Here is a 10,450-nt window from a genome sequence, read left to right as displayed (position 1 = left end):
ATGGGGAGACAGAGTCTACTTGATTGCCAAAATTTTTGCATAGTTAAAAGGTATAAACAAAGGTAAATCTATAATTGGCAGAAAGGACATGGCAGTTGAAGCCCTTTTACTATATATTTTTTCCAGTATTTATCTATTCTATTGAAGAAATGGCATTTCACCTGAGTTTTTTTTTCTGCCAAAGAAAGCTACAAGTACATACTGCAAAGCACTCTATTAGTCTTACTATTATGGTTATCTCTATTTCATTTTTTTAATTTAATGTTTTGGTGGTATATGTGTTTAAATTAATTATGGCTTGGAGAAATACTTTTGAGCTACGAGAATATGATTACATCATTAAACTTAATTTCTTCTAAATATAGGCGCTCAACATGTACTAATAGAGAGATAGATAATGGATATCGCAATAGGAGCTAAGGAGTTTTGAATTATTTGACAAGTTTTTTTATAGGTAGACATAGTAGTATATTTTGGATTTCGGCTATCATTTACTCCGATGTGTTAAAGACTTAAAGTACTCATCAATAGGGTTTTCCCCCTTTAAAGCTATCGTATCTTACTATTAGGTATAACACTAAAAGACCTTTCATTTGAGTGACTATTACAAAGGTATGTCCTGTGAACTTGTGACGGCTTTTGAGCCTACGCCAAACGAGGGTGTACAGCAGTTGCCAGTACTAGGGGTGTGCACAATTTCTCGAACCCGAACTCCAAACCCAAATTATCCAAATCCGAACCCAAATTACCCGAACCCAAATTACCCGATCACTATTTCGGGTAGGAATTTGAGAAACCCGAAATTAATTCGGGTAATTCGGGTTTTGACTTCCGGTACCCGAATTACCCGAACTCCTTTAAAACCTAATAGATTATGGTCTAATCCACTCACTTGACCCCCAACAAAGCAATAAGAAATTTAATTGTTATATTTATTGATTGCTTGTTTGTTTGATTTGTGCAATAATAGCGATATGTTGATCTTACTTTTATATTTCATTCCTCTTTTTTACTTGTTGCCTAATGAGAGAGACAATGATTTGGCAATTGATCGGGTATTTCGGTAAAACCCGAATCTGAACCCGAAATTTCGGGTTCGGATACCCGAAATTTCGGGTATTGCTTTTTTCGAGTTAATTTCGAGTAGCATTTTTAGATACCGAATTTTCCATTACCCGAATTACCCGACCCGAATTACCCGAACTCCCGGGGCTACCCAGTACCCTACGGTTCCGAACGTGCACATCAGCACATATTCGCCCGCACAAAAGGCAGCATCAAACAAAAAAGGTCCCATCCCGATCCACGGTTGTCATCCAAAGGTACACGACGAACTGATCATTGCTACAGTACTCGCGAGTGTTTTTCTTATCGAGTGGATGACGGGCGACGGGCCTGCTCCGTAGCAACAGCCAAGGCATCTTCTGTTGAGAGTACTAGTACACCTCAGCTGAGCTCCTTAATTGGTGCCCGGCCTACTCGCTGGACACTTTGTCCTTCTTGATGTACTAATTCTCCTCCCTCTGATGACAACCCATTTTTTTGAACAAAATTGGGGGTGGGGGGATCCCCACCTACTTAATTGCATTGATCGAAACGTGGCTTACAAATAAGCACTCCCGGCATACCGGGACGAAATTACAGAGAGGGGGTGAGAGGATAAGAACAAGAGGATTAACAACGAGAGTGAAAATAATCACGCCATGCTTGAATGTGCTGTGCAGTACGCTTGAACCGAAAATGCCAGACGTCTAAGTCTTGAATGGCTCTGCAAATCACATCGCGTGGTGGAATGGTTAGTTGCTCAAAAATCTTCGCGTTCCTGGCTTTCCAGATGTGCCAAAGGACCACCAGAAAGGCGTCAGTGCGGGCCTGATCAGGGAGAGGCAGATGGCATCCGACAAGCCAAGGAGTTCTATGCACGCCGGGCGCCAGAGAGAGTCCCAGGCGATGCCAAACCTCGCGAGCACGACAGCAATCGACAAAGATGTGGTCGTCGGTCTCCAGGACTCCCTGGCAGAATTCACAGTTAGCCTCATCTCGCGTGCGAATGTTTTTATGAAGGAGGTTCGCCCTGGTGTTTAGCCGACCATGAGAAAGTAGCCAACCAAAGAACTTCACTTTATCAGGTAAACATAGTAGTATATTTTGGATTTCGGCTATCATTTACTCTGATGTGTTAATGACTTAAAGTACGCATCAATAGGGTTTTTTTTGTGAAACGGGTTGGTTTATATATTAACAGGATTACATCCCAAACTTACAAAGAGACCCCTACGAAAATAGAAAGTTACAACTAGGTCCACATGAGGAATCTCCTGTTCTTCTTCTCCACCGCCGTCCCCTGCAGCTCCAAATCCTTCCGCCGCCGCTGGAGGCAAGAAGCAGAGAGCGCCGAGAACAGAGGGAGAAGACTTCTTCCCAACTAATGAGGAGGCCCCAACCCATGGATATGCCGCAAGAGACAGTACACCGAAGCTCAGATCGACGCACATGAACTCGATGAAAGACCATCGGCGACGTCCACACCGGTGAGGAAGAAGAAGAGCTCCGCCGTCTTTAGACCGAAAACCACCGACGCGGAAGAAGCAAAACCCAAACAGGATGCAACACCACCAACCCGAACACATCGAGTTGAGGTAAACATACCTCACGGACGGCCTGTCGGACCGGATGACGCCGGCGCCAAGAACAAAGGCCATCAGGAGGAAAAGAAGCCGCCATGGATCGAGCATCGTCACCGCCGACGCCGCTACCGCAGACGAACCGACCCGCTGACGCCCAACACCACCGGCAAACCCTAGCCTACTAGCACTAACCTAGCCTAATACTAGCAGCTAAAACTACTCCCGGCGTCGATCCACCCGATTCCCTCCGCGTTTAGCCGCCAGAGTAGCCGCCGGAGAAGGGAATCGAACGAATCGACGCCGGAGACGACGATCGCCTCTTTTCGCCCCTTTGGTTACTGTAGCGAGGGGAAAAGAGTGAAGCTACGAGAGACAATGACCAACCCCATCAATAGGGGTTTTCAATAGCTATTGTATCTTACTTTTTTTTGAACGAACAACACTCGATGAGTGTGTTTCTATTAGTATAGCAGAAAAATACAAGGGTATAGTCCTGGAAGACTATAACCTAGAAAAAGAAACGAAACAACAACACCGGCAGGTAGAATTGGGGCATCAATACGTGCCGAACACAACTCCACTCAAACAACTCAGGTTGATTATGGCCTCCCAGAGCTATTAGGTACAATACTATTAGGTATAATACTAAAAGGCCTTTTACAAAGGTATATCCTGTGAACTTGTGATGGCTTGAGAGCCTACGCCAAACGAGAGGTGTACAGCAGTTGCCCAGTACCCTACGGTTCCGAACGTGCACATCAGCACATATTCGCCACTGACGGCACAAAAGGCAGCATCAAACAAAAAAGGTCCCATCCCGATCCACGGCTGTCATCCAGAGGTACACGACCAACTGATCATTGCTACAGTACTCGCGAGTGTTTTTCTTATCGAGTGGATGACGGGCGACGGGCCTGCTCCGTAGCTACAGCCAAGGCATCTTCTGTTGAGACTTGAGAGTACTAGTACACCTCAGCTGAGCTCCTTAATTGGTGCCCGGCCTACTCGCTGGACGCTTTGTCCTTCTTGATGTACTAATTCGCCTCCCTCTGATGACAACCCGTGTAATTTTCTTTGCCTCACTTGCGTTGTTGTTTCTTGCCTTCCTTCCCTGTCGATCGATCCCACCAAGTGGAAGGTGAGGAAGTCGACTTGACAGGACTGTCTTGGCTTGGAAATGTGACGCGAACCCTGTTTAGTTTCCAAAAAATTTTAAGATTCTCCGTCATATTAAATTTTTGGACACATGCATAAAGTATTAAATATAGTTTAAAAAATTAATTGCACAATTTAGCTAGAAATAATGAGATAATCTTTTGAGCCTAATTAGTACATAATTGGACACTAATTATCAAATAAAAACGAAAATACTACAGTAGCCAAATCCAAAAAATTTCACCAACTAAACATGTCCTAAAACAGTTTAGTTTGGCTTGTTTAATGGAGGCCAGGTATACTAGGAGTCTAGGAGCAAAGCCCCTGCTGCCCCCGGGTAGCTTTCTTACCTCCCATTCGCTCTCTGTTGTATGTGTTCTTACTTCTTAATTGGTGTGTCATTCACCCTGTACGTGGTTTTGCAATATTCCTCGAAAGATCGATGTCACACGGATAAAAAATTTGACCTGCTGGGGGTGAGACCGCCCCCACGGCATTGTTTGAGAGGTAGAATGATCTTCTCACAGCAGGCCAAAAAAACCCCGAACCCCTGCCCCACCCATACACGGGGGCCCGTCGCCTTGTGAGTTAGGCCGGGCTCCACAGTGCTTTGGACGTGGGACAAGCGAGGGAGTTTTTTTAACCCCAGAGCTGAAATTCGCCCCCGAGGGGGATCGGACTTAGGACCTCTGGGGAGTACCTCCGGCGATGCTACCACTACGATAACAGGCCTTTGGCATGTCACACGGATAACAACCCTTGCCCATGACTAGGAGTGTCCTAATAGTCTCTTGTTCAGAACCTTCATTCTTGGATCTCTACAAGTTTTTGCAAGGCTACACAAGGTATAGTATAAAGTCTTCACAAAAGAACAGAGGGCTGATAATACGAAGGTGTAGGGACGAACCAAATTATGACACTAAATATACCAAAAATTTGCTTTGCAAACATCTATGAACAGATACTACAGTTTGACACTGAGTAGCCAGCTTGTTCCATTTGCAAACATCTATATATGAACAGATCGATACTGCAGTTGTACTCCAGTAGAGAAAAAAAAAAGCAACCATGCATCTATCGATGTGACCTCAAAGAGAGTTGGCCCCATCGCATCTATATAATTCTATAATTAATCCTGTACCTTTTGCAACTTTGTGGTACTCTACAGTACAGGGTGATGATGTCACAGCCACTTGATCACGCCACTTTATTTGCTTCTTTCTGTGTAAGCGCCCAAACAAAACGCAGCTTGTGATTAGTGAATTGGCTAATTTCCTGGTGGCTAGTGGTGGAAGAGGGTAGCAACTTGATGGTATCCTAGGGAAAGCTGATAGGGACCTGTACTGCTGAGCAACGGATATATACGAGTGATTGGACACCAGATGCTGCTGCATGCGAGGCTAAGCATTCACGAGATTATTTAAAGTGTTCGTGGAGTATCTTCTGTTTTTAATTGGATAAGTCCATTTTTCTACCTCAACAACTTAAGTTGGTTTTCCAAATAACCCCTAAAAACCCTTTTTTTTGTTCCCTGCTTTATCCCAGTAAAGAGTAAAGATACGGTTGCTCTCCTTCCTTTTGCCGGGAAAATAGGTACCTCTAATAATATAAATTTCATGAAGACTTCATACCTACTATGTTAGAAAAATACTTTTGAGAAATTTTCATAGAAATGTTGTCAAATGACAGATGTTGTAAACGATATAGATATTTTCAGCACTGTCTTTTCAAGACTATTTGCACATATATTTCTTATTTATGGGATTAAAATGATGTTAGGTGCTTCAAATCTAAAACTTAAAGCATGACATCTACTATGATATAAAGCAACCTGAGTTTTAGTCGTTAAAGGGTAAAAGGAGGGGAAAATGTTCCAAGGGATTATCTAACATCTTTAAACTTTTGGAGTACTAACATGCTATTTTTTCCCTATGTATTGTTCAAGTGCCAATCAAACAAGAAAGATCCAATCTGACCCGGTTGTTGGGAGATACTCCCTCTGTTTTATTTACATGTTGTATTAGGCTTGTCCTAAATTAAATTTAGCAAATTTTGACCAAACGTATAGAAAGAAATAAAAACATTCACAATACCAAATCTGTTTCATTGAATCCACCAAGAAGTATATGTTGATGTTGCATTGTTGCTATATTTTTCTATAGATTTGATTAAAGTTTTTTTTTTGCGACTTAGATTTGATTAAAGTTAGTCATGTTTGACTTAGCACAAACCTAATACAATATGTAAATAAAAATGGAGGGAGTAGTAAACACGCTCCCAGATAATTGGACCATCTTTTGTAAACAAAACAAAAAGATAGATGGGCCCTCCTAACATAATTTGGTTTACCAGCCGGTTTGACCGGTTTACCAAGTGGGCCTTAATGGGCCGTCTCATTTTTTTCTTTTTCTTTTTTGTTTTAATTTTAAATGCCCGAAAAGTATGTTAAACGAACGAATTTTTGAGAAAATTTGACACCATTAGATTCGTCGCACCTTGAAGTATTTTTAGGAATTTTTTGGGAATTTTTCATTTTTTTGAATTTAAATTTGAATTTTGAATTTGGGCCGGTGTGGTACCGGCCCAAACCGGAACCAGACCGGACTGGTTTGACCGGTAACCGGTCAAACCGGACCGGTTCCCAACGGTAAGGTGAACCCTGATGGTGAGACGCCTGCCACCTTCTCTCTCATCCTCCACGTAAGCTCTCAGCCTACTATACGTCATCTATAATACTTGCTCTTATATTTCCCTGTGAATCTCAATTCTTGACTGACCTTGGGGTTTGAGCAGTTGAGTGTTGGAAAACTGTAGTAAAAGGAGGTGCAGGTGCTCACACAGGGCATGTGACCGGCAACTAGTACGTTACTGAACTTTCATTTGAGAGAGGTCCATGTGGTTTGCTCCTTTGAGAGAGAGAGAGAGAGAGAGAGAGAGAGAGAGAGAGAGAGAGAGAGAGAGAGAGAGAGAGAATTGTGTGGTTTGCTGCTATGGCCTATTTGGATGCTGAATACGATCTGTGCTACACCCTAAAAGCCCATGAAACTTAACTACCCAGTAGGACTGGGCCTGCTCACAATTAGCCACTGAATACTGATTGAGGTAGCCCGGCTAGGAAATCAAGGTGAGTGGGAACTGCTTATATATCGATCACCCTTAAACTTTTTTGTTTTATTTTGATTTACTCCGGCATCATAACATATGTTAAAAACATTCACGACTCCGGTGCAGGTTGGTGAGCTTCATGGGTTGCTAAGCTCGCGTGGTGGCTGGTGCATGTTGGTGAGCTTCATGGGTTGCTAAGCTCGCGTGGTAGCGTTCGCAACTATGGTGGCGGTTAAGGGTTATCGCACTTTATTGGTATGGCCGCTGGTAGAGGACTGTGGCAGCTAGCTTTGTTTGGCACCCGTCGTGGGACAATATCAGGAGACAACACTTGTGGCATCAATATTATTGGACAACTTGGGTTGGAACGGACTATAGTGGGTGGCACCGGCGGCCCAGCGCGTCCTCGAGCTGTGGTGTTTTTTAGGAGTTGGTTTTAGATTCCTTGCTGGATGATTCCTGTTTAAAATTGAATAAGATTAGAGCCTGATTTTTTTAAAGTCCAGTCTTTAAATTTCTAGACTAAAAATGAATACCCTTTACCACCCCTATTCATGGTAATCATTTGGAGCATCTCTCATTCACGCCCACGCGGGGGTGAGGCAGAGCGGTTAGCCATGTTTGCACAACGCCTGGCCGGTATATCTGACGACAGGCAGTAGTAGTACTAGACGCGTAGCCAGACATGGAACATCCTAGGCTGCTGCTACAACAGTCAACAGGGGTTTTCACAGACCTGTGGTCTGCAGAGAACATCTTCGCCAGATCTGCATCCGAACTGCTTGGAGTGGACAGTAGCAGTGCGCTTGGAGTCTTGAGCTTGTTCTATGGTGGCGGTTAAGGGTTCTGCATTCGCGTCACCGAGCCGTCCTGCGTCTGCCACCAACCAACTGAAACCTGCGCAAGCCCAATGCCTGTCGCCACACACACACAGTCGACCCCGACAAGCAGCAAACCCCGCCGCGGCATCAATTGCAGCAGCGCTGGCCGGGTCGCTGTAGCTGCCATTGCAGCTCCCACCACGTCAAGATTCCCAATTCCCCATCCATCCCCAGGTCACCAGCATCTCTTATAGTTGCCCATCGGCGTCAACCGATCACGCAAGACGCAAGGAAATATCTCCTCTTCGCCATCTCAACTGCTTTAGCTTGCTAATCGATCACAATCAGGAGAGGGAGAGGAGCCAGCAGCCAAGCGAAGCGGAGCACGCAGCTCTCTCCCTCCTCTCTTATTTTGCTCTACTACTACGAGTCTACGACGACGAATCGTCCGTCCGTCCGTCCAAGCGAAGGAAACTAGCCATAGCCGTACACAATTAATTCCACATGAAACCAGAAGCCGCCATGGCCATCAGTTGGTGAAGTTGTTGACGCAGGCGTGGGGCTCGGCGGCCCTGGCGGCGGGGGTGGGCTCGACGGCGGGGGAGGGCGGGACGGGCGTGCAGAGCAGCTCCCGCGGCAGGTCCGGGATGCCCCGGAGGTAGAAGGTGTAAAAGATCTTGAAGGGGAAGACGATCTGGTGGAGCTTCACCTGGCCGTAGGCGCCCTCGAAGACGCCGGAGCCGCCCGTGACGGCCAGGAACGACTCCTCGTAGGTCAGGTACGGGCCCTGCACCGTGATGTGGCCGTAGTCGCCGAAGTAGACGCTGTAGATGGCCTCGTACCGGTCGCCGTTGCGCTCGGGGACGTGCTGGATCAGCACGCAGATGCCGGCGGTGATGCCCAGCCGCTTGTCCAGGCTCCCGTTGTACACCTGCACGCGGCGAGGCGAGGCGAGGCCGGATGGTTAGAGAGAGCTGGAGAGAAGACGGGGAAGGGAAGGACGGATCGGGGCCGGACGACGGATCGGACCTTGTTGGTGAAGGGCACGAGGTCGCCCAGCGCGTTCTCCGTCTGCTTGGCGCTGAGGCGCAGGTACGCGGGGCTCTCGCGGTCCCGCTCGTTGATCTCGTACACGTAGAGCTCCTGCACCTTGGACGGCCGCGCGTCCTTGGCCGCCGCGGGCTTGGGCGAGAACAGCGACGCCCGGACCGCCACGCCGCGCGCCTTCCTCTTCCCGGCCGCCCCGACGCCGCCGCCTGCCGCGACCCGCGACGCCGCCACCGCCTTGGCGAAGCCTTCCGCGGGCCTGGCGGTGGCCGGGGACGGCGGCGCAGCCCTCAGCGCGGCGGCCATGACGGAGCTCGGCGACGGCGACGGCGGGCTCGCTCGATCCGCGCTGGCTGGGGGGATTGGTGATGGTGGCCGGCAAGTGGTGGGTGGGGGTGCGGTCAGTGCAGTGGCTGTGCTTATTTAACAAGCAGGACAGTGCGCGGACCGGGGTTAGGTGCGCCGGTGCGTGCGCGGTCTTGTTAAGCACGGCGGTGCCGAGCGGCGGCCACCGGCCAGGGTGGCTCCCCATAAATTGGCACGAGTACAACATGCGCCGTGAAAAGCTGCAGCGGCGGCGGCTTCGCCGGTCGCCGTTTTCAGATGTGCTTTTCTTTGGGAATTTTGCTCGCACACGGCCGCTCGTGGACTTGCGTCTCTTAATATGTTTTTATTCTTTTTAAAAAAGAAAAAAGATCATCTCTATAGGAAAGTGGCCGGTGCGTGCGCAATCATCAGTTAAGCACGGCGGTGCCGAGCGGCGGCCACCGGCCAGGGTGGCTCCCCATAAATTGGCACGAGTACAACATGCGCCGTGACAAGCTGCAGCGGCGGCGGCTTTGCCGGTCGCCGTTTTCAGATCTGCGTTTCTTTGGGAACTTTGCTCGCACACGGCCGAGCGTGGACTTGCATCTTTGAATATGTTTTTTTTTCCTTTCAAAAAAAGGAAAAATATCTTCTCTATAGGAAAGTGGCCGGTGCGTGCGCGGTCATCGGTTAAGCACGGCGGTGCCGAGCGGCAGCCACCGGCCAGGGTGGCTCCCCATAAATTGGCACGAGTACAACATGCGCCGTGACAAGCTGCAGCGCTTTGCCGGTCGCTGTTTTCAGATCTGCGTTTCTTTGGGAACTTTGCTCGCACACGGCCGCGCGTGGACTTGTGTCTCTGAATATGTTTTTTTTCCTTTCAAAAAAAGGAAAAAGATCTTCTCTATAGGAAAGTGGCCGGTGGTGCGCGACACGTGGTACGAGTAATATTCAGCACGAGGTTGTCGTGGCTCAAGGAGGAGGGCCACAGCCGGGTGGCGTAGTGCACCCGCCTAATCCCGGAGCGTGGTTACTCGGGGAAGTGTAAGCTATTCCTCAGATCTACTCATGAAGCAAGAACACAAGAACACATAAGGATTTAGAGTGGTTTGGGCCGCCGGAGTGTAATACCCTAAGTCCACTGAGAGTTCTATTGCTCTAGAGTTCGTGGATGAGTCTATCATCTGCCTCTAAGCCCCTTTTGAGACCTGGGCCATTCTCTAGCGGGCGTCCCCTTTTATAGCGCAAGGAGGACGCGTACACAGGCGTTGGACCCCGACAGGTGGGCCCAACAAGGATGTATATTTTACTATCAAAAAGACACTAATGGTGCTACAGTGGTTGAGAATCTCTTCCCGGATACGCTTCATTGCATTGTAGACTCTCTGA

General features: G+C 47.8%; 1 protein-coding gene across 1 annotated transcript; it reads right to left on the bottom strand.

Annotated features, from left to right (window-relative positions):
* Window positions 1-7,995: 7,995 nt before the first annotated feature.
* On the bottom strand, window positions 7,996-9,268 carry LOC120690841 (allene oxide cyclase, chloroplastic-like). The gene is made up of 2 exons (XM_039973687.1): window positions 8,738-9,268; window positions 7,996-8,639 (listed from the first exon to the last, which is right to left on the bottom strand). Exons 1-2 carry the CDS (start codon window positions 9,059-9,061, stop codon window positions 8,238-8,240), a joined length of 726 nt encoding a protein of 241 aa, XP_039829621.1. The 5' UTR covers window positions 9,062-9,268; the 3' UTR covers window positions 7,996-8,237.
* Between the last annotated feature and the right edge of the window lie 1,182 nt (window positions 9,269-10,450).

The sequence above is a fragment of the Panicum virgatum genome, chromosome 9N, assembly GCF_016808335.1.
Source record: "Panicum virgatum strain AP13 chromosome 9N, P.virgatum_v5, whole genome shotgun sequence".
Lineage (NCBI taxonomy): Eukaryota > Viridiplantae > Streptophyta > Magnoliopsida > Poales > Poaceae > Panicum > Panicum virgatum.
Note: the sequence above shows the minus strand (reverse complement) of the source record. Positions and strands in the feature narration are given on the sequence as shown.